Below are 24,259 nucleotides of genomic sequence, written 5' to 3'. Positions count from 1 at the left end.
TATTGAAAAACTAGAACCAATTGATAAAATGAATCATCATATAGTGAATGTATGAATACCTGATATAAGGAGGCAGTTGAAGGGGAACAATTGTATAAGTTTATCTTGAAAAAGGAAAGGGATGGATATGCAGGTATCTTTGTATACTTTTGAAAGATTCTGTTGTTGGACTTGGTTGCAAATATATTCACATCTAGCCTGGATAACCAACTCTGGTAGGAAAATCCCCTTGATTATTTTCTAGTCAGTAGGAGAGTGAACACCAAGTGACCCCTGAGATTCCTCTGAACTCTAAAAATTGGTAGGTCTTTATTACTTTGCTTAAATTATTTTTGATGATTATTATAAGGGTAAGTCTTTAGAAATTTATCAATATTTTTTTTTAGAGTACACTTAAAAGGGAAAAGAAGACTCTTTAGGCTTGAATTATCAGAATTTGTTTTGCTTCAATTTAAAGTCATATAAAAATATCACAGTGGGGCTGGTGGTGTGGCTCAGTGGTAAAGTGCTTGCCTTGGCATGCATGAGGCCCTAGGTTCAAATCCCCAAGCACATAGACACCAAAAGAAAAAAAAAAATCACAGTAGCTTTAAATAGATAATGGCTTTTTTATTTGGTTCAGACATCAAAAGAAGTTGTTGGGGTTTTGTCTAGTTAAAGGCCTCTTTCTTTCCCCTTCTCCGTTTGAACAGTTTTACTCTGCTGTCAGGTGGATTTCTGCACTGTGGAGCCTGAGTAGGTTTAGAAGGGTGAGCATATGGGAGAGCAGAATAGCATAGTGACCTGAGAAAGATACGGTGACCCAGAAGACCTTTCTGGAAGGGGGAGTTAAGGGAATGGGCACCATAGGATCCACATATATTGGGAAAACATCCAAAATGGTAAAGTGCTGATTCCCACCCAACAACCCAGTGATTTGGAAGGAACTTATTAGGCCTTTGCCCCACAACCTATAAATTCTGGGTGGACTTGACCTTATAATTAAACTCTTATAGGTTTTCTTTGTTGAAGACATGGTGTTTGTGTCCAGGTTCCTTAAATCTTGCTGTTAATTTGGGTATCAAAGATAAATAGAATCAGAAACTTTCTGCTCTTCTATTTACTGCTTCATAGATGCTAGCAGTATGGTATAAACACCATGGACCTAGTCTCATTCTGCTGGAGGAGACTAGATTTCCCTCAAATAGGATGGAATATTTTCTCCAAGGATACTATTCTGAAAATAGACCTACACCATACACCTAAGAATGTGGTGATTATCTCCCATTTGTGTCGTCATAATGGGCTTCCAATAATGTTCTATTTCTTAAGTATAAGGAAGTGATCCCAGTACAAAAAATAATTGGTATTCCTTTTTTATATTAAGAACAATGTTTTGGAGCTGTGGTCGTTGTTCGATTTCCTCATGCCAGGATTTTTGGGTACTGAACGTCAATTTGCTGCTCGATACGGGAAACCTATATTAGCAAGTAGAGATGCTCGAAGTTCCAGTCGAGAACAAGAAGCAGGTATGAAAGAGATCTAATTATAGAGCCTATGTTAGTGAATGTAGTTCATTCCCAACTTTTAAAAACTCATTTTCTTATTATTAACAGGTGTTCTTGCAATGGATGCACTGCACCGCCAAGTCCTGCCATTTCTTTTGAGAAGAATGAAAGAAGATGTTTTGCAGGATCTTCCACCTAAAATTATTCAAGATTATTATTGTACTCTTAGTCCTCTCCAGGTTAGGAATCTGGTGATTGTAGTTGTTAGAGCTATCTTTATTAGCAGAATGTCTTATATAAACTACAAAATAGTTTATACAATATAGCTTTGACTTTCCTAGCTTTTAGGAATATTTTGTGTCAAACAGATATAAATAAGGCCTAACTGAATCTGTTTAATTATGTGAATATGGGTTTAGATATGTGCAGTTAGAATTCAGCATTAGATCAAATACAGTATCATAGTTGCATTCTTTTTTTTTTTTTAAAAAGAGATAGAATTTTAATATTTATTTATTTTTTTTAGTTATTGGCAGACACAACGTCTTTGTTTGTATGTGGTGCTGAGGATTGAACCTGGGCTGCATGCAAGCCAGGCGAGCGCACTACCGCTTGAGCCACATCCCCAGCCCCATAGTTGCATTCTTAAATGTCTAGTTAATTGGAAAGATTGCAAAGTTAAATTGATGAAGAAATATAGTAGTCCCTTCTTATCCATGGAGGATGCATATCATTTTAAGACCACCTATGGATATCTGAAACCACAAATAGTACTGAAACCTATGTATACCATGTTTTATTCTTATTATAGATCTGAGTAACCTCAGCATGATTTCTTTTTCTTTCTTCATAAAAGCTTTCACCTTTTTCATTCAAAGATATGGCTTCTTTTTGGCATTTTCAATTTGCCAGCATTGCTCTTCTAGTGCTCTGGGGCCATTATTAAGTTAAATTTTAAGTTTTATTGGACACAGACTCTGTGATGCTATGGCACTTGATCTGATAATGGAGACATAACTGAGTGAGTCATGGGCAGGTAGTGTTTATGCTCAACAACAGGGTAATTCACATTCCTACCAGGACACATTGGGATGGTGCAGGGTTTCATCACACTACTTACAATAGCACGTGTTTTAAAACATATTGTTTATTTCTGGAATTTTCCCATTTAATATTTTCAGACATGGATAATTGAAAAAATAGAAAACAAAACTATGGATTTTGAGTGGCTACTATAAACCAATGTTTATTAGGGTCAAAAAAATTTGCTTATGAATATGGTATGTCATCCTCCCAATAGCATTATAGTTATTGTTAATCCCCATTTTGCAAGCAAGGAAAGCAAAGCTCAAGAAAATTAAGCAAATTACCTGTAATCATAGAGCCAAAGTACATCAGGGCTGAGTTTCAAACTTTGATCAGTGGAACTTCATCCTCTTTGAAGTATTAAACATTTCCCATAAATTGACCAAATTAAATTTGTTTTCTGCATGGTTCTGATTTTTTTCAGAAGACTTTATTATGAACTTTTTCTTATACTTTTCTAAGGATGTAAATGAGAACTGTCACTTGACTTAGTAATATAGCTTCTAAGTCAGAATTTTTTGTTTGATGTATACTTGAGTATTTGATATATATTCAATCTGATCAGTATTAGGAGTTGATTTAGTATTGTCAAATGAATGGAAGCTACATGCACACATCAGAAATTTACTCCCCACCCTTACCCCCCAATGTATTAGCTAGTATTGATAAATTTGACATGGATTTAGTGGGCAAGGTACTAGTATGAAAGCTAATAGATCTCTGATTCTTTTGTATCTCATCTCTCTGGTCTTCTATTCCTTCATTTCTAAAACTTGGGCTAATTACAGTTGTGCAGTTTTTAAAAAGATGCCCTCTCAAAGAAATATCTCTGGTGATATACTGGTGGTGATGCTATAACATAGGTATATAACACATTTGGAAGAAGAGAGCTCCAGAGGGAAGTGACATTTTGACTTTGTTTAGCATTCACAGGTTTTCATTCTCTGATTTCTGTTCTTTAGCCCTCTAGATTTTATTGCCCTTTACATTATTTTAGTATGTACAATGCAGGATCCCAGACCCTAAAGGTAATGTTTTAAACTTGATAGGAGTTCCCTTTCTAGGCTAGTGGTAACATTCTTTTAAATTTTTGTCTATTGAGATCATTTATAGGGTCTCACTCACATAACTTCATTTAAGGTAGACTTTTTCCATTTGGTTGGAAGGGTTCAGGTTCTCTTTTATTAGTATTTATTTTTCTGAACAGTAGGAAAACTGAAATAGGACTATTGGACTAGTATTTTTAATACTTTTGCAACCAAACTTCATGTGCTATACTTATTTTTTCCAAATGTAAATTTAAAAGAATTTACTAAGATGCAGTAGATAATCTATAATATCAGTAGTGAATTGTAGATAATATTTTTTTTTTTTTTTTTTTTTTACTTAATGATGCCTGATTATATACTTCACTGTTTTCATGGGGGCAATTTTACAGGTTCAGCTCTATGAAGATTTCGCCAAGTCTCGTGCCAAGTGTGATGTTGATGAAACAGTTTCTTCAGCTGCACTTTCTGAAGAAACTGAAAAACCAAAGCTTAAAGCTACAGGCCATGTATTCCAGGTATAGTTTATAGTCTACTTTTTTTTTTTTAAATGTTAAAGAATATTTTTTAATGGTGCAATTTTTATATGGAACACTGAAATATGAGTTTATTTCAATCTTTTTCAGTATTGCACATCAATCAAAATAGGTCAAAGTACCTGTTTAACATTAATTAGAAAATATTAAATATACAAAAATGCAATATATGTTTGTGTATTGCATACAAAGAAGGGTTTTAGACTCAAGAATCTTTTCCACCAGGTGCCATGGCACAAGCCTGTAATCCCAGCAGCTGGGAAGGCTAAGGCAGGAGAATCATGAGTTTAAAGCCAGTATCAGCAGATTAACGAAGTGCTAAACAACTTAGAGCCTGTCTCTAATGTACAAAAAAGGGCTAGGGATGTAGCTCGGTGGTTAAGTTCCCCTGAGTTTAATCCCCGGTACCAAAAAGAAAAAAAATCTTTCCCATTCTAAAACTACTACATAGCAGTAACTTTTCTACGCTCTAGAATTAAGTAAAGCAATAGACAGTGGGCTGGAGGTGTACATCAGTGGTAAAGTGCTTGCCTGGCACTTAGTATGTATGAGCACCTGGATTTGATTCCTAGCCACTTGGGGGAAAAAAAAAACAGTGGAGAAAATAGACTCTCTCTTGTAGAGATGGCAAAATACATATTATTTAAGAGAAAATTTAAAAATAAGGCAGAGAGTGGAATTATAGACAGGAGTTTAGGGTAGGTTGTGGTTTTTAATTAGAGGGGTTAGGGACTTCCTCACTGAGAAAGTGACATTCAGGGAAAATTAAAGCATGCAGATAGGTTGAGGGGAAGTGATTCTAGGCAGAAGATACAGAAGTCCTGAGACAGAACATGTCTTGTGTGCTTAACAGGTTAGTAAATGAAAAGAAAGTGGCAAGTGTCAACTCACTTTTCCTTTTCCTCTTGAAATATTCCACCATAGAAAATTAATTGTGGTAGCATTTTTTTTTAATTTTTAGATGTTGATGGACCTTTATTTTGTTCATTTATTTGTATATGGTGCTGAGAATCGAACCCAGTGCCTCACATGCTAGGCAAGCTCTCTGCCACTGAGCCACAACTCCAGCCCCTGTGGTACCATTTTTTTTAAACAGAGGAGAGGGAAGAGGGAAGTTGTGAAGACTTAATGCCTCTCCCACACAATTTTTATCATAGTGCTCAGTGATGTTGAGCCTTGTCAATAGAGCTTACTAATACAAAACTGTGTGCCAAAGGTGAGACTGAAATCAAAAACCAAGTGAAAGGCAGAAGAAAAAGAATGTGGTTGAATTAGAGAAGAAACCCTGTGGTATTTGTTTCTCAGTTACCTGCCTTCACCTCCCTGCCCCCCCCCCCCCACACACCCCACCACCACCACATCTACTGAATTAGAATGCTGCCTAGTTAGTCTAGGGAGAGACTGCAGATTTGTAAGATCCTCAAGAAAGTTTATACCCACAAAAGTTTGAGAAATCCTTCTTTAGGAAATGAATATTGGTTCTAGAAACATCTGTATACATTATCAGGCACTTTGAGTGGGAAAGGGTTTTATAGCTGCTGATGAATAAGACATTCTCTTTGCCATAAGAAGCTCATTGTTTAGTTGGGGAGGCAGATATAAACAATACAATGTTTTCAAGTTACAAATTACATTCTTAGAAATATACAAACTGTGTAAGGACTACAAATGAGACATTTGAACTGGTTCTTGAATAATGAGTAGGAGTTTTCCAAGAAAAAAGGTAATATAGACAAGATGGTATAACTTAAGATACAGAAATAAACTTTTGTGGTATGTGAAATGGACTATGTAAACTTTTTCCCTCTTAAAGGCATTACAATACTTACGTAAACTGTGCAACCATCCAGCATTAGTTTTAACACCCCAACATCCAGAGTTCAAGAGCACTACTGAAAAACTGGCAATTCAGAATTCTTCTCTTCATGATATTCAACATGCGCCTAAACTCTCAGCTTTGAAACAAGTATGTATGTCTTTTACTGGTAAGATATGTTCCTGATGTTTAACACTAGGTAAATTTGCTTTTCCAAAATACATAAATAATGCATAGATATATATTTGGCTTGTTAATTTTTTGATATAGCCCTTTTAAAAAATTGTATGCTTTTAGTGTGCAGTTCTATGGCATTAATTACATTCATAGGTGCTGGTGATGATTGTATAACACTATTTCCAAAAACTTTCCATCACCCAAAAACTCTGCCCATCGTTTTCCCTTTTTCTAGCACCATGCAATCTTCAAACCATTTTGTCCCATCATCCCAGATGTGGGAAACCTATCAGAATTTTAAATTGAGGGCCAGGGATGTAACTCAGTGGTAGAGTGCTTAACTAGCATGCATAAGGCCCTGGGTTGATCCCCAGAACGTGGGGGGGAGGGCGAGGGGAGCAACAAATATATCACTTATAGTCACTTTGAAATGTTTTTAGAATTCTTATCTTTTGAGAAAAGTAATTGGTATATGATTAGAACATTTGAAAATATTTTTTTTCATATATATATATATATGAAAGGTTATAAATCTCTAAATTATGATTTCCAACTTATTTTAATGCACCTGTGTCAATTTAATTGAAATATTTACAGAATTGACACTTTGATTATTTCTGCCTTTTGGCTATTATGAAAAATATTATAATGAACATTGCCTTATAACTATCTTGTATGCACTGCAAGTAACAGTATTCACTGAATGACTTAGGGTATAGGAAATAAAAAGATCTGTGGCAGTATGTTTCCTGCTGTTAAAGGGGGACTCTTATCAGGAATCCAGGTGATCTAGCTGGATACTTTTGGTTCTCTCCAATGTAGTTGCTCCATTGTGTATTCTTCACACTTTTTTCTTTTATGATCTTTTATGAATCATTTTGCCTGGGTCATCTGCTTTGTCATTACTTTCAGTCAACACTTATTGAGGCTCAAATGAGCCTCAAAGAACTAAGGAGAAACCCCTGTTAGATGTGACCTCCTGAAGAGGTGACCAAGGAACTCTGAAGTCTGAGCACTTAAAAAGTAGTTCCCAAGGCTAAAGGGTGACAGATTATAGCCCAGAGAACTAATCTCTTTCCAGATTACAGGTTCATTTACCCTTTGCTTGCCATAGAGAAAAGTACTTGTGACAGTGAGAATTGTTATCTACTTTAATTGAATACCTAATAATTTCTTTTTCCAAGTTGCTGTTGGACTGTGGTTTGGGAAATGGCAGTACTTCAGAGAGTGGCACAGAATCTGTTGTGGCCCAGCACAGGATACTGATCTTCTGTCAGCTTAAAAGTATGCTTGATATAGTAGAACATGATCTGCTGAAACCTCACCTGCCCTCTGTCACTTATTTGAGATTGGATGGCAGCATACCTCCTGGTCAGAGGCATTCCATTGTTTCCCGGTAAGTGGCTCCCAAAACTGTTATTATGAATCACGGTATAATAAATGCATTATTACATATTTGGAAGTTGGCCTTGTGAGGTATTTTCATTGGCTAAATGTCTGTGAATGTTTTTCCAATAATTGAACCCAAATAAATCCTTTTAAAATACAAAAATATAGAAATACAGCAGTTCAATAAATGAAAAAGTATATTCATAAAGCACTCTGAAAAGCATGTAAGAAATTTAAGAAAACTACTTTCTCCTTTACATTTTTGGGAATTTAGGTGGGAGGAAGCAAAAAAGTGACTTAGCTAAATTATCTGTTCTGATTCCTCTTGAAAGTTGGCCTATCCAGGAAGCAGAATTGGTGTGGTCTGCTTCAAACATCTCAGTGATTGCCTTTTTTAAAATGCAGATTCCTAGGTTCTGTCTCAAGCCTGCTGACTTTGGGCATTTTGAACAAGTCTAAAAGACTGTTAGGCATGGGCTGGGGCTGGGGATGTGGCTCAAGCGGTAGCGCGCTCGCCTGCCATGCGTGCGGCCCGGGTTCGATCCTCAGCACCACATACAGACAAAGATGTTGTGTCCGCCAAATACTAAAAAATAAATAAATAAATATTAAAAAACAAAAAAGATCTATGTCTGATATACTTACTGGAGCATATTTGGTTTAAAACACTTAAAAAAAAAAAAGACTGTTAGGCACAATACAGTTAGAGACTCAGGAGGGAGTTTTGGAGGCAGACAGACCCAGGTTTGACTCCTGATTATACTATTTAAACAGTGTTCCCAGTCCCTCTAAAATAGGAATAATGGCAATACTCTTTTAGATCTGTATTGTGTTAACAATGTTAATAAAGTTGAAGCTCATTGCTTGCTCATAATAAGAATGTAATGGTGGCTTGGTAATTGTTATTTTTAAATTTAGTGATATTAGATTCCTGGAAACTACTAGATGTCCTTTATCAATATCTTCTAGAACTAGTAAAATAGTAACAACCTCCCAAAGTCTTATATTCTACCCTCCCTGAATGATATAATCTATTCCCCACACTTCTGTTCCAGGTTTTATTAAAAGAGGATATTTTCAGGGCTGGAGTTGTGGCTCAGTAGCAGAGTGCTTGCCTTGCAAATGTGAGGCATTGGGTTCGAGCCTCAGCATCACCCAAAAATATTGTGTCCATCTATAACTAAACAATTTTTAAAAGAGGATATTTTCATCTCAGGTCATAGAAATATCCATGTGTTTTGTGGGGTTTTTTTTAATTAATTAATTTATTTATTTTATTTTATTTTAAAGAGAGAGAGAGAATTTTTTTTTTTTTAAGAGAGAGTGAGGGGGGGAGAGAGAGAGAATTTTAACATTTATTTATTTTTTTCTTAGTTCTCGGCAGACACAACATCTTTGTTGGTATGTGGTGCTGAGGATTGAACCCGGGCCGCACGCATGCCAGGCGAGCGCGCTACCACTTGAGCCACATCCCCAGCCCTATCCATGTGCTTTTAAAGCATTGTTTTCATTTGTGCTCTTTAATTTTTATTAAACCGTTTCTGTGATAAGAGCCTTAGTAAGAAAGGTACTAATTTTATTTTTTGATATCTGTACTTTTAGGTTTAACAATGATCCATCCATAGATGTTCTCTTACTTACGACTCATGTTGGTGGCCTGGGGCTTAACTTGACGGGCGCTGACACAGTGGTATTTGTGGAGCATGACTGGAATCCCATGAGAGATCTACAAGCTATGGACCGGGCCCATCGCATTGGGCAGGTAAATATTTTAGTTTCACATAAACATGTGTTACCTGGTACCCTGGGGAAAACACCCCACCACTACCACCCCTGCCACCTCTCCACCAAAAAAAAAACAAAAGGGGGAAGACTTGATTCAGGTTCAGGCTCTTACTCTGATGTTAACAAGTTGTAGTCTTTGATAGTCACTAAACTTGTGTGTAGTATCATTTCCTTAATGTATTAAATGAGGTGCTTTGGGCTAAGAAAACCTGGGTCAGTGTCCCTCCCTAATATTCTATGGTTTTTGCATACATTGAACTCATGCAGCCAGACAAAAAATTCCAGTTCTAATTAGCATAATAGAAAGTACTTAGTACATGTGCATATATGAATGTGTAGCAATAAACCCCATCATTATGGACAACTATAATGCCCCAATAAAAAAAAAATGGGAAGAAAAAAACAGAAGTGCTTAAGATTAGTCCCCTGACTTGGTAAACCGTAGAATTTATTAATGTGTGCTACAGTTGCTTAATTGTTTTTCTCATTCAGAAACGTGTGGTTAATGTTTACCGATTAATAACCAGAGGAACATTGGAAGAGAAAATAATGGGTTTGCAGAAATTCAAGATGAACATAGCTAATACTGTTATTAGCCAAGAGAATTCTAGTTTGCAGAGTATGGGAACTGATCAACTTCTTGATCTCTTTACTCTTGATAAGGTAGGAAACTTACACAATTTGTTTTGTGTTTAATGTATTCACAGGCTTCCTGGTTGTGAGGATAAAGATATATATATGTAGTTAGGATACCTAAAGTAGATTCTCAATAAATAGTAGTCATTATTTTTATAGTAGATGATAGAATCAATACATCAGATAATAGTCCACAATCAAAAAGGTGCACCAGCTGGAAATACTAGTCTCAGGATACAAAACTGATAGTATTGAATTTAAAAACCTTCAGAGCCGGGCATAGTGGTGCACGCCTGTAATCCCAGTGGCTCCGGAGGCTGAGATAGGAGGATCTAAAAAAGCCACCCTCAGCAACAGCAAGGCGCTAAGCAACTCAAAGAGACCTTGCTCTAAATACAAAATAGGGCTGGAGATGTGGCTCCGTGGTCAAGTGCCCCTGAGTACAATCCCCAGTATCAATAAACAAAAACAAAAAAACCTTCACAGGTTCAGAAAATCAGCTGCATACTCAATATAATTTGTGGTTAGAAATGACCTTTTATAAAGATGAAATTAAACTATAATAGCAGAATTGTAGCATCCAAGCCTGAGAATATTCTGTATGTTAAACCACATGTGCAGTAGTGTCTCATTCTGGGTGCTACATTTTAGTGGTAACAAATTAGTCCCTGATGGTCAGAATGGAGGAAAGCTCTTGAGTCATATCCTAGGAGTAAAGTTGAAAGAATGAGGGATATTTAACCTCAAGATACATGTATACCTATCTTCAAATAGTTCTTACTCTGTTTAAAAAAATTATTCACAAAGTGGAACTAGCCTCGGATATTCCAGGGAAATGAGCTATTGCCATAAAGGCCACTTTGGAGGCAATTGGAAGAATTTACAAATGGACTATATATTAGAACATTTAATCTAGCACTGTTAAAACTCCTTCATCTAATTTTGTTATATTGGAGAATATCCTTGTTTCAGGAATATATGTGGATTCCTATTTAAAGATAAAGGGCAAGGAAAAAACTGGTGTTTAACTATGGATCTGACTAATACAGATAAGGGGCTGGGATCGGGGAGGATGACAAAATTACTATACAATTCTTGATAATGCTGTTTCAAAATTTCTTCCTAAGTATAGACTAAAAAATGATAAAATTACTAGACCTATGGGAAAATTGGATGGGCTATCTTTTGAAGTCATGTCTGAACAATGTTTCATTTTATGTTTCTGCCAATTTTTCTTAAGGATGGCAAAGCAGAAAAGGCTGATACCTCAACTTCTGGAAAAGCAAGTATGAAATCAATTCTTGAAAACCTGAGTGATCTTTGGGATCAAGAGCAATATGATTCAGAATACAGCCTTGAAAATTTTATGCATTCTCTTAAATAACTATCAAATATTGTAAATGCAATTGCTGCTAGTTCAGTTACATTTCTGCTGATATTCAGCAAAATTTCTAAGTTTATGGTGAACTTTTAACTCAACGTGTAAATAAATCTGAAGAATATCCAGCATAATGCTGGCTCTTGTTTCACTGGGGGGAACAAGTTATTCTCAAAATATTTGCACTGTATTAAATTTAAATGTTAATGTGAAACCGTTTAAATTTTACATGCTGAATAGCTGCAGAGCAGAGGAACCAAACCAGGTTTACATGTGCTACTGGGAGGTGTTCTTATAGGGCACAAGCCTCCTCTTTCTACACACTTTGTACAGGATGATATCCATGAGTACTTTCGTGTTCATGTACATTTTTCCTTTTACATAGAACTTGTTTTTATAACTGATTAAAAATAGGGCTTTTTTGTACAAAAGCCTCAATGAGCCATAATTATAAGAATATAAAAATAACGACTATAATATTAGTCGATCTTGGAACATGAAAATGTTAGACAATGAATTGAACCAGGCCCTTGGTGAAAACCTTTATATATTTAATGCGGATGCATAGTGTTTTTCAAGTCTTTAACATCATTTTGTCAACTTTTAAAATATAATAACTATTCTAAATGCAGGTACTGGTATATTTAAGGCTACCATAACATCCTATTAAGAGGGTGTGTTTTGTTTTTTTAATTTATCTAATGGCTAGGGTATAGCCAGATTCAAAGAACATATGTACTCAATAGGTTTCAATCATATATATTATATATATATATATAATATATATTTTGTAACTATGAACATATACAGTTTTCCAAAAGTAGATTTTACACTGTTTAAAATTCCAAAACCTATGGTGAAAAGACTGTTTATTATAGTAATGCATGACAGAAGCAGCAAAGGGAGAGATACTTTCTTTATATACACAAACATACTCATATCTATATGCATAAATGTATCTATTCTGCACCCAAAAGGTGCATGGTTTTGGCACTAAAATCATGTAGTTATACTGGGCAACAATAATTGGGCATGAAACTGATTGTGTTATAAGAGTGAGCTCAATGGTGAGGGTGGGTATATGTATATAGATATGCATGTATGATATAATTTTATAAATTCCACACATAAATTAATACATGCTTCTGTGTATACACATGTATGGGATATATTTGTGTGTGTGTATTTATATATATACCTGTATGTATATATATATATATATAAATACAGGTAATAAACATCCCCAAGGTTTGTGGCTGGCCATACATATAGTCATCAGTTTAAAAACCATCAGACCTCAGCTGTACAATAACAAGTGTTTTGTTTAAAATTATTAAAAGTTATACTGTTCTGCAGCACTTAGACATGGACATCTGTCACATTTCAGTAGCTTTGGCAACCATACTGTAATATTAAACCTAGCATTCCACAAGAGAATAAATATAAGATTGAAATTGTAAAATATATGCAATTGTGTGTTATTTTTAGGAAATTATCATAAAAATAATTCAGATCCATAGATTTATTTTATTTGGGGGGGGGATACTGGGGATTGAATTCAGGGGCACTCAACCACTGAGCCACACCCCCAGCCCTATTTAATATTTTATTTAGAGACAGGGTCTCACTGAGTTGCTCAGCACCTCACCATTGCTGAGGCTGGCCTTGAAATCCTGATCCTCCTGTGTTAGCCTCCTAAGCTTCTGGGATTATAGGCGTGCACCACCGCACTAGGCAGTCAAGATCCACAGATTTTTTTAAAAGCTCTATCTTCATTATTTGGGGGATTTATATTCAAAATTAGAAGACCAAAAAGAAACTTGTGACTTTATGTCAAATATCCTGTGTACTTGAGTTAAAACTTTGTTAATGATTTATTAGCTATTTCCAAAACCAGCTATTTAACATAGAAAATATCAATTGCTATGATCTAAGAATATGCAAGGAGCAATATCATTAAAGAGATAGTATATAAGGGACATAAGAATTCACACAGAGTTAGTTTCCCCTGATTTAAAAGGTCAGATAGAACTAGAAGTCAGATATTTAGGTAGTTTAAAATTTTAAAGTTTTTTTTTTAAGTCTGAAAATATGTATGTGTAATTAGTAAAATGTTTCTAGAAGGATAGACAAGAAAATGACAATAGTCACTATCTCTTGAGTGGGAAATAGCATAACCTTTTTTTTTCTCCCCTATTTTTGGTACTGGGTATTGAACCCAGGGGTGCTCTACCACTGATCTACATTCCCAGACCCTTTTTATTTTGAGACAGGGTCTCACTAAGTTGCTAAGGCTAGCCTCAAACTGCTAATCTTCCTGCCTCCCAAGTGGATGGGATTATAAGTGTGTACCACTATGCCAGGCCTAGTATAACTTTTAACATTTTAAAGATCTTTTGAGTTGTGAAATATTGCATTACACATTTTATTTTTAAAACTAAAACTACTTTGTAAGAACTAAATATTTTTAAATGTCCCAGTCATGGTAGTACATCTTAAGAATAATGGAGGCTAGAGCTGGAGGTAGCTCAGTGACAGAGCACTTGGCAAGCAAGGAGGAAGCCCTGGGTTTGGTCCCTAGCTGTAGGGGGTAGGGCAGGGCTGGGATAACAACAGAGATTCCAGGAAGTTTGAATTGAGTAATGAATGATATTTGCTGTCACTTTTGTGGCTATGATGAGATAGTTATGACTTTTAAATTGTGTGGATATGGGAAATAAAGCAAGTTTGGTGGAATGTTGGTGCTATTTTAAGTTAGGTAATGGGTTCATAGATATTCATTATACTGTTTCCTTTTTTTTTTTTTTTTTGGTATGTTATAGAAAACTTCAAACAGCTAAAATAATTATAAATTCAGAGGTTCTTATCACTAATGTTTCCTGTAGGAAAATCTTAAAAATTTGGATTTGGGGTAAAATTTGTTTCTCATGTATATTTACACATTCATACAGTACATACACTTTTTATACAAACATTTCTCAAAGAAATCTTAGTCTTTCAACAGAGCTTATCATAATGGTAACAAAGATGAAACTCTTTGATGTTGGGGCTGAACTGCTGTAGCCTTAATCCTTCTGGATGGCTTAAATAAGCTTATCCAAAAATAAATAATCCAGGGAATTTTCCAGGGAAGCTATTTGAGAATATAACCATTTAAAAGACAGAAGTAGAACTACAGAACACAGAAGTTACAGAAAAGTAACAAGCATTCCATCATACGTCTGTTCCAAATATTTAATCTGAATACAGTCTTCTGCCTTCTATGGACCTCCTCAGTTTCCCAGAATATATGCAGGTTAGTGGAATCTTAAGTGAATCATGTTATCAAATAACACAGAACTTGGGCTGGGAGGTAGCTCAGTTGGCAGAGTGCTGCCCTCACATGCACAAAGTTCTGGGTTCAATCCTCAGCACCACATATTAAATAAATGTGTTTAAAATGATTTTTTTTAAAAATAACACAGAACTCAAAAATAAAAACTTTAGTTATGTCTATTAATAGAAAATGTTTGCTGTTCACAAAAAGCAGTGTCAACAATCATCTCTAACAAGATAAAAATTACCTCCTGTTTCCAGAAAGGGTTTCTGTAAATCTCAGGTAATTTACATTCAAACCAAATTCTGTTGAATAACAAGGAAAATAGGATCTCAGTCCCCACAGAGATGAGATTTAATCTCCATAAAAGCCACAAAGAGATCTTGTATTCAAATGGTACTAGAACAACTATCCTGAAACAGAGTCATCTGTGAAAAATTAGAATCCCAGGCCTACAAAACAGTTAGGTTTAATGTCTGGATTTATACTAAATGTATACTATAGGAACCACAGCTCAAAAAAATAAAGGCAATTCTGGCATCAGGAAAAAAAAAAATTATTTAGTACTGGGGATTGAACCCAGGGCCCCTCTGTCACTGAGTTACATCCCAGTCTCTCATTTTTCTTTCTTTTTGGGAGGAGGGGAACTCAGGTACTCAACCACTGAGCCACACCCCCAGCCCTATTTTTTATAAGTCAGGGTCTCACTGAGTTGCTTAGCACCTCACCTGCTGAGGCAGACTTTGAACTTGTGATCCTCCAGAATCACTGGGATTACAGGCATGTGCCACCGTGCCTGGCTCTTATTTTATAATTTGAGACAGGATCTTGCTAAGTAGCTGAGGCCAGCTTTGATACTGCCTCAGCCTCCCAGGTCACTGATTACAAATGTGTACTTCCCCACCAGGCAAGTAGCAAAGATAAAACTTCCCTGTAGGGACAATTTCAGATAGGGTCCTATAGAATTTCCACAGCAGGAAAAGATACTCAGGTACACATCATCTACTGGAGGAAGAGTGAGGAGATGCAAATAGAATAATTTGAAAGACCATAAAATGATTAGAGAAACATTACAAAAGATTGGTAGATTTGAAAAGGAACCAGTATATAAGAAATAAGTATGTAAATTAACACAGAGAAGGAGAGTTTGTGAACTGGAATACTGATTTTAAAAAGTTACCTACAGTGTGATACAGTGATGAACTGGTAGAAAATATGGAAGAGCAGGCAGGCAGAAATCATGGAAGATAGAAAAAGAAAATCCAATACACAATAATCCATTAATGGGAAATGCAGAAGGAAATGAAGATATGGAAGAGGATCTCATTAAGTTTGAGGCTGACCTTGAACTTGTGATCCTCCTACCTCAGCCTCCCTATTTCCCAGAAGGGTATGTGCCTTTGTGTTCAGCAAGCTCAAGTTTTAACCTGATGACACTAACACCTGGTGAAGCTGCAGGGTATTCCAAACATTGCTGTTTGGAATACAGAACAGTGTGTCCATCAGCTGACAAATGTTCAAACAGAACACGGAATGACCATAGAAAGGAATGAAGGATAAAAAAGAACTGAAGTACTGACATGCTGTAATGTGGATGAATCTTAAAAACGTTTTGCTAAGTGAGAGAAGTCATAGAAGATAACAAATACTATATTATTTCATTCATAAAAAAATGTTCACAATAAAACGGGGTTCAGGGACCCACACCTATAATTCCAATGAGTTGGGAGACCAAGGCAGGAGGCCCCTATCTTAGCTTTTTTGCTGCTGTGACTAAAGGATTTGTCTAGAACAACTGTAGAAGAGGTAAAGTTTATTCGAGGGCTCACATTTTTAGAGGTCTTAGTCCATAGAAGGCCAGCTCCATTCCTTGGGGCTCAAGGTGAAGGCAGAACATCATGGCAGGAGAGGGTGGCAGAGTATGGTGATAAGGAAGTGGAGAGGGACTCCACTCTCCAGATACAAATATATACACCAAAGCCACACCCCAATTCCCACCTCCTCCAGCCACACCCACCACTTTAGTTAATCCCATCCAAAATTAACTCACTGATTAGGCTAAGGCTATAACCCAATCGTTTCTCCTCCAAACTTTGCATTGTCTCACATATGAACTTTGTGAGGGTCACCACATCTAAACTATAACAGATCCCAAGTTCAAGGGCCAGCCTCAGCAACATAGGAAGACCCCCAGGATATTACTTGGTGGCAGAGCACCCCTGGGTTCAATCCCTAGTACTGCAAAAAAGAATATTAACAATTCTATGCCCAGAAATTTAATAACTTAGATGAAACAGATCAGATCCTTGAAAGGCATCACCATACATTGAAACACAAGAAGAAATAGATCCTCTGAATAGGTGCATGTCTACTTGAAGAAACCATCGAAAATAACTCCAAACAGAAAGCACCAGACCCAGACGGTTTCACTGATGAATTCCACCAAGTGTGTGTGTGTGTGTGTGTGTGTGTGTGTGTGTGTGTGTGTGTGTTTTACAAGAGATCGAACCACGGGTACCCTACAAGAAAGGAAAACTACAGACAAAATTTATAGCTAATGTAGGTACAAAAAGTCCTCAATAGCAAATTAAATTCAAAAATGTATAACAAGTATTATACACCATGATCAGGTATGCAAGCCTGATTTAAATTAGAAAATTAATAAATATAGTAGTGTACACCTATAATCCCAACAGAGGATCACAAGTTCAAGGTCAGCCTGAGCAACTTAGTGAGACTGTCTCAAAATAAAAAATAAAAGACTAGGGATGTGGCTCACATGTTGAGTGTTCCTGGAGCAAAGGCAATTCAGTACAGAAAAGACAGTCTTTTCAACAAATGGTGCAGAGCTAGACATCTGCATGCAAAAAAATGAAAAAAAAAATAAATCTAGTCACATACCTTGTACTTTTCACAAAACCTAACTCAAAATTGGTCACATGGGGCCAGGGATGTGGCTCAGCAGTAGAGCACTCGCCTAGCATGTTCGAGATCCTGGGTTCAATCCTCAGCACAACATAAAAATAAATAAAGGTATTGTGTCCAGATACAACTAAAAAAATATATATTAAAAAAAATTTATCATATGGGGCTGGGGATGTGGCTCAAGTGGTAGTGCGCTGGCCTGGCATGCACAAGGCACTGGGTTCAATCCTCAGCACCACATAAAAATAAATAAAGATACTGTGTCCACCTAAAACAAAAAAATAAATATTAAAAAAAAATTGGTCATAGACCTAAGTGTAAAACACAAACTGTAACACTTCCAGAAAATAAACTAGAAGAAAATATAGATGACCTAGAGTTTAGTAAAGGCTTTTTAGATAAAACACCAAAGGCATCATCTTCAAGAAACTTGACAATAGGTGGGGCGCACCTGTACTCCCAGCTACGTAGGAGACTGAGGCATGAAGAGTACAAATGGAAGGACAGCCTCAGCAATTTAGTGAGACCCTGTCTCAAAATAAAAAGGGCTAGGGATGTAGATGAGTGGTAGAGCACTCTTGGGTTCAATCCCCAGAACTCCTCCCTCAAATTTAACAATAAGAAAACTAAACCTGATGTTAAAATGGGCAAAAGATTTGAACAGACATCTCATCAAAGAAGATACACAGATGGCAAATAAGCATATGAAATGATGTCCTACATCATATATTAAAAGAATTGCAAGTTGAAACAAGAAGATAACCACTAAATACCTCTTGAAATGGTGAAAATCCAAAACACTGACAATCCCAAATGCTGAAAAGGATATAGAGCAAGAGGAACTCATTGCCATTAGGAATGAAATTATAATATGCAGCCACTTTGGAAGAGAGTTGGGCAGTTTCTTACAAAGCTGGGCTGGGGATGTGGCTCAGTGAAAGTCCTGGGTTCCGTGCCCAGCACATATATAAGTAATATATAATTCTACTGCACAATTCAACAGTCGTGCTCATAGATCTCATCCAAATGAAAACAATTTCCACACAGAAACCTGCACATGTATATTTACAGCAGCTTTATTCATGAATGCTCAAAACAGGAAGCAACCAGGATATACTTCAGACAAATTGAAAAAAAAATACATACCAATAATGGAATATTATTCAGTGATAAAAAGAGATGGGCTATGAAGCAAGGAAAAGACATGAGAACCCCTAAATGCAGATTGCTGGGTAAAAGGCCGAAAAACCTACCTACTATCTGATTCCAAATAGATGACATTTGGGAAAACAGGACTACAGACAGTAAAGAATCAGTGGTTGCCAGTGGTTCAGGGAACAGGGAAGGAATCACAAGCTGAAGCACATGCAGTTTTTAGGGCAGTTAAATTTGTCTGATACTAAAATGGTGGTTACCCAACATCATGTATTTGTCAAAACATAAAAAGGAGCCACACACTGTGGTGCACATGTTTATAATCCCAGCGACTCAGGAGGCTGAGGCTGAGGCTGGAGAATCACAAGTTTGAAGTCAGCACAGCCACTTAGTGTAACCCTGTCTCAAAATAAAAGTGGCTGGGGTTGTAGCTTGATGGTAAAGCACCCCTAGTTTGATCCCCAGTACCACATATACACACATAAACCATGGGCTTTAGAATGGGTCAATGACGGAATTGCTCAATTAACAACAAATGTAAGGGAAAGTGAGGGAGGGGTGTTGATAGGCTATATGGGAACTCTACTATCTGATCAACTCTGTACTGAGTAATTTGAAATTGCTCTATAAAGTGGTTTAAAAATAGCCATGTTAAAAAGTCCAATTAGAAAAAAAAAAGATATTTCACTGAAGAGGATATACAAATGGCAAATGTGCACATGAAGAAAGGTTCAACATTAGCCATTAGGGAGATCAAATTATAAGCACAACAGGACAATACTGGCTAAAATGAAAAGTAGTGGCAATACTAAAGGCTCAAGAAGATTTTGAGAAGTTGGATCACTCATTCATTTTGGTGGATATGTAAGTGGTACACCTGCTCTATAAAAGTGGTTTGTAGTTTAAAAACAAAACATGAAGGCTGGGGATGTAGCTCAGAGGTAGAACATTTGCCTAGCATTCATGAGACCCTGGGTTCAATCCTCAGTACCCAAAATAACAACAAAACTAAACAAGAATTCACCATATGACCCTTCAGTTGCATTTATGGGCATTTATCCCACAAAAAATGAAGACAACCTGTACATGAATTATTTACAGTAGCTTCATTTGTTAAAGCACAAAACTAGAAACTCCAAATATATAACTTTCAAGTTAAGTAGACTGGTGTGTCCAGACCATAGACTATTACTTGGTAATTAAAATGGAATGAACTATTGATAAAACAGCCCAGATGAATCTGCAGAGACTGAAGGAGCAGTCCCCAGAAGTTAAATAATTTATACATTCCCATTTATATAATATTCTTGAAATAATGTTATAGAAGTGGAGAACAAATTAGTGGATGCCAGGGGCTGAGGGTGGCAGGAGCAGAGGGAAGTGGGTGTGACTATAACCAGGCAACATGAGTGATTTTCCTGGAGATGGAAATATTCTGGGCCTTGAGTGTATCAATGTTAGCATTTTAGTTGTGATACTATTATACAGTTTTGCAAGATTCTAGGAGGAAACTGTGTAAAGAATATGTGGGATCTAAATTCTGATAATATGTGGGATCTATAAATTCTGAATTTATAGTTATTCCAGAATTAAAACAAATAGTTTAATGTAAAAAAAAAAAACAGACTATATTGTGAATGCGAGGCCAGTAGGTGTTAGATGTTAAACAAAACTTGTCAGGCAAATCAACACAGGCTCTCCTTCTGTGAGTGATGGGCTACCTGTGCTTGGGGATCCTGGCTCTGCAATCAACTTCAGAGATTAATGGATGGATTTGTTTTTGTACTTCATTCCTTCCCCCCAAAATGACTATATTTTTCCCCAAAAACTCCTCCTGAATGTGTAGGCTTAAGGAAGGGTAAAAGGGAGATGGAATGAGGGGAAGATGAGGAGCAGGAATGTTGAGGTTTGGCTGTTGGGAAGTCCACCAGTTTGGATGGGTAACTGGTAGCAATGACAGCCAGAAAGGAACTTTGGTTACTTATGAGTGTGAAAAGTGAATTTGACAGAGACTGCCTGGGGAAAAAATTCCAGTTAACCCAAGTACCAGCTCCTGCTCTTTGTTTTGAAAACTCTATTGAAACTTACAGAAAATTAGATCAGTGTGCATCAATATATTTTCCCCAAATAAACACAACAGTATATCCAAAACCCAAATCAAGAGTCAGCAGTATCAGCCACCTTGTGTTTACATCCTTATCCATTTGTATACATGGCATCATATGAACTCTCTTGTGGCTCTTGGTGGGTGCAGGGCTGGGGATCAACCAAGGGCCTCACCTATGCTAAGCACATGCTGTGCTCCTGAGCTACATCCCAGCCCTCTCTGGCTTGTTTTGATCAACATTAATTTGTGAGGTCTTTCTGTAATGTTGCATATACTCATTGATCTTCATTCTTGCTGTTTATAGTATTCCGTTTACAGATATAATTTATCCACTCTAATATTGCAGGGCATTTGGATAGCTTCCAGTTTGAGGCTATTTGAAAGGTAGTTCTGTGATTATTCTTGAATATGTCTCTTGAACATATTTTGTATTTCTGTAGGTCATATACCTATAAAACAAGCTGGATCTCAGTATGTACACATGGCCAACTTTTGTAGAAATTTTCCAAAATGGCTGTGCATTTTACATTCTTATGGGTACTTATCTAGATCTTCCCTTACACATGATATTTTTAGTCTTTAAAGTTTTTGTCATTATATAGTGGATGTGTGTTGGAATTGTGGTTTGGTTTTAATGATGGGTAACAAAAGTGAGAGGGTCCTGTCTTTTGGAAAGAGAACAGGCACATAAGACAGCTCCTTGCTCCTCCTAGGGACTGAGACTTGCCAAAGGACTTTTTATTCCATTTACAGAAAGGCATTTGATTTAGGTATGTAATGAAGGTGACAAGTCAAAATGTTCCCTTAAACAGTTTAACCCAAGCCACTCTAACCAAAGGTTTGACCAGTAAAACAGCAAAAAGGAACATGACTTGGACTGTCCAGACAGTGCCCAAATTCATAGTTGCCTTCCCCTGATACCACTGTGTAACTGGAGAGAATAAGGACAGCTTTCAGTTATCCATTCCATGAACAGGGATACTCCAGCCAGTTATCTGTGAGTATCCACTCAGACCCCCAGACTTGATAGGATTGTTTTAGACTTCGAAGACGTTTGAAATTCTACAGATGCAAAAAGCAGCTTTTTCAGAGTTTTGTTTCTTCAGAGGCAAAAACTTCCAGGAGTGAGCCTGCCACACACGTCCCCTCTCTGGGGAGTTTTACTGGCCAGAAAAGAAAATGGAGATCTCAGTCACCTGACTACACAAAATTACAAACTTTGCTGCCTCCTGTTTATCCTCCTAAGAACCATTTTTTCCTGAAGAAACTTTTGTTTGTTTATGGTACCAGGGCTTGAACTCAGGGACACTCAGCCACTGAGCCACATCCCCAGCCCCTGATCTTTTTTTTTTTTTTATTTTTTAATTTTTTTAGAGACAATATTTTACTTAGCACCTTGATTTTTTTGCTGAGGCTGGTTTTGAATTCATGATTCTCCTGCCTCAGCCTCTGGAGCCACTGGGATTACAGGTGTGAGCCACCTCCCCAGCCTTCTCCCTCTCTTCCTGATTTGGTTATAGATACATAAACCCCTATCTCTAATTATCAAGAAATCCACTTTTTTGCATAATTCTGTAGTCATAATGGAAAAGTTAACATCATATCTTCTATTAATCTTTTAGTTAATTCACAAACCTCCAAACACATAACCTTAGTTGGTGGAGGAAAAGATTGTTCCCCCCAGCAATTGTTTGAACTTCAATAGGACACATCAATTTGAGCCATTACTCCATCAATAACCTGTTTAGTTGAATTGTGTTAGTTAAGACACGGAGTGTTTATGTTAATATTATTTCACTGGAAAGCTATCTAAATACAGACAGTGCCCAAATTCAGAATTGGGCACTAAGTCCCCGTTTTAAAGCTGAGTCAGTTCATGGGTGTTTACTGGTGATTCCTTTTCGTGAAGCAGGTGCCTCAGACACAACCTCCAGTCTTCACAACAGTCAGGCCTGTGCTACGCATCTCCACTCCGTTACGGGGTGTTTAGCATTTAGCAAGGAATGATTCAAACCTCACACACAAGGAACATGAAGACTATACAGACTAATTTTCACCCCTAGAAATAAGCTGCCCTTCCCAAAGTCACCTTCAGTGACCCACTCTTCCCGCCAAGAATGGGTCCTTCAGACCCACTCTGAAAATGGGATTCCATTTGTAGCTTTGGTGTATTTTTTTAAAAAAAATCAGACTCAACAGGGGATGGAACATAACATGTCACTCCCTTTTGCGGGGAGGATGGGCAGAAGGGATACAGAATTACAGTGGCTGTCAGAACCCTGGGTTCCCCCATGAACCCTCGGGGCGCTGCTCTCTGCAGGTGGAAGCCTGTGCTGAATTAAGCAACCTCCGAAGAGGCGCGGAGGAGCGAGTCTAGCAGGCGTGGGGTCTCCAAGTTGACCTTCAGGCCAGGTGACCCAGAGGGGTGAGCTTACCTGCAGGGCTGCGGCGAGGAGCCAGCGGCCGCCACCACACGCCCGGGCCGCCTGGGAGGTGGGGAGGGAGCAGAGCTTGGGGCGCGCACTGGGTACCCGCTGCAGAAAGGGGTGCAGTGCGGAGGATTGGGCCGGGGAGGGGTGAGAAGGAGCCCGAGACCCACCCGGGCCACCCCGCGCTGACTCCCCCTCCGGCTGTTAACCCGGCGGCGGGGCACTGGGCGGGGCGTCCGCGGCGCGGCAGGTGCTCGGCTCCGTGCACGGCCCGCAGAGGCCCGCGGGCCAGGGAGGGTGCGGGGCGAGCCCAGGCGCCCACGGAGCGGTTGTCAGTGTCTGGGAATTTACAAATACCTGTGCCCAGACCCCTTCCTAACCCAACCGTGGGATGGGACTTGGCAGCAACTGGTTCAGAAGGGATTCGTTTCCGCAGCCACCTGTTATCCATTTTCTTAAAGGTTCAGTACCTAGGAGAGAGCGCCCCAGCACGTTCGAAAGCCAGCAGGGATTTTTTTAAAAGATTAATTTTCTGGAAATAAATAAAAATCGGAGAGCCTGGTGTAATTGCAAAAAAAAAAGTGTCAATATTTACCTTTTCATTAAAATTTCTGATTGTAATTTCAAAAATTGATTTCATGTGGCAAAGTGCTGGAAATTTAAAATCGGGATAGGACTGTAGCTCACGGGTAGTTGCGAATTTAACAAGGCGGCCGTGGGTTCAATCCCCAGCTCGAGAGAGGAGAAAGAAAGGGAGAGAAACAAAAACCCCAACTTCACCTCTAAAAACCTGGAATACATGTTCACAAGAGTCTGTTTCAAATATAATTGTGTATTTTTATAAATGAGTGCTATTTGCATAACATTCGCTGTACTGAATGTGCTGTAAAGGGATGTTTTTTTAAAAAGGCTAATCAAGAGAATTGGAATGTTCCCAGATACAAAACAAATACAACAATCTTATTCCTTCGCAAAGGATGACAAGTATCAG

At 37.6% G+C, this 24,259-nt stretch overlaps 1 protein-coding gene across 4 annotated transcripts in view; it reads left to right on the top strand.

Moving 5' to 3' along the window:
- The window catches only part of Btaf1 (B-TFIID TATA-box binding protein associated factor 1), a 93,198-nt gene extending 80,400 nt beyond the window's left edge, over positions 1-12,798 (top strand). For all 4 annotated transcript variants that reach the window (XM_078038090.1, XM_005333734.5, XM_078038095.1 and 1 more), the window contains 8 exons: positions 1,367-1,508; positions 1,596-1,726; positions 4,012-4,137; positions 5,969-6,121; positions 7,333-7,544; positions 9,140-9,299; positions 9,815-9,985; positions 11,199-12,798. In XM_078038090.1, the coding sequence (XP_077894216.1) occupies positions 1,367-1,508; positions 1,596-1,726; positions 4,012-4,137; positions 5,969-6,121; positions 7,333-7,544; positions 9,140-9,299; positions 9,815-9,985; positions 11,199-11,342 (1,239 nt within the window). In that variant the 3' untranslated portion in view covers positions 11,343-12,798. The remainder of the gene's footprint in view (positions 1-1,366; positions 1,509-1,595; positions 1,727-4,011; positions 4,138-5,968; positions 6,122-7,332; positions 7,545-9,139; positions 9,300-9,814; positions 9,986-11,198) is intronic.
- The last annotated feature ends 11,461 nt before the right edge of the window (positions 12,799-24,259 follow it).

The sequence above is a fragment of the Ictidomys tridecemlineatus genome, chromosome 1 (genome assembly GCF_052094955.1).
Source record: "Ictidomys tridecemlineatus isolate mIctTri1 chromosome 1, mIctTri1.hap1, whole genome shotgun sequence".
Taxonomy (NCBI): Eukaryota; Metazoa; Chordata; class Mammalia; order Rodentia; family Sciuridae; genus Ictidomys; species Ictidomys tridecemlineatus.
The sequence above is the reverse complement of the archived record's forward strand: the minus strand, read 5'-3'. Positions and strand labels throughout refer to the sequence as shown.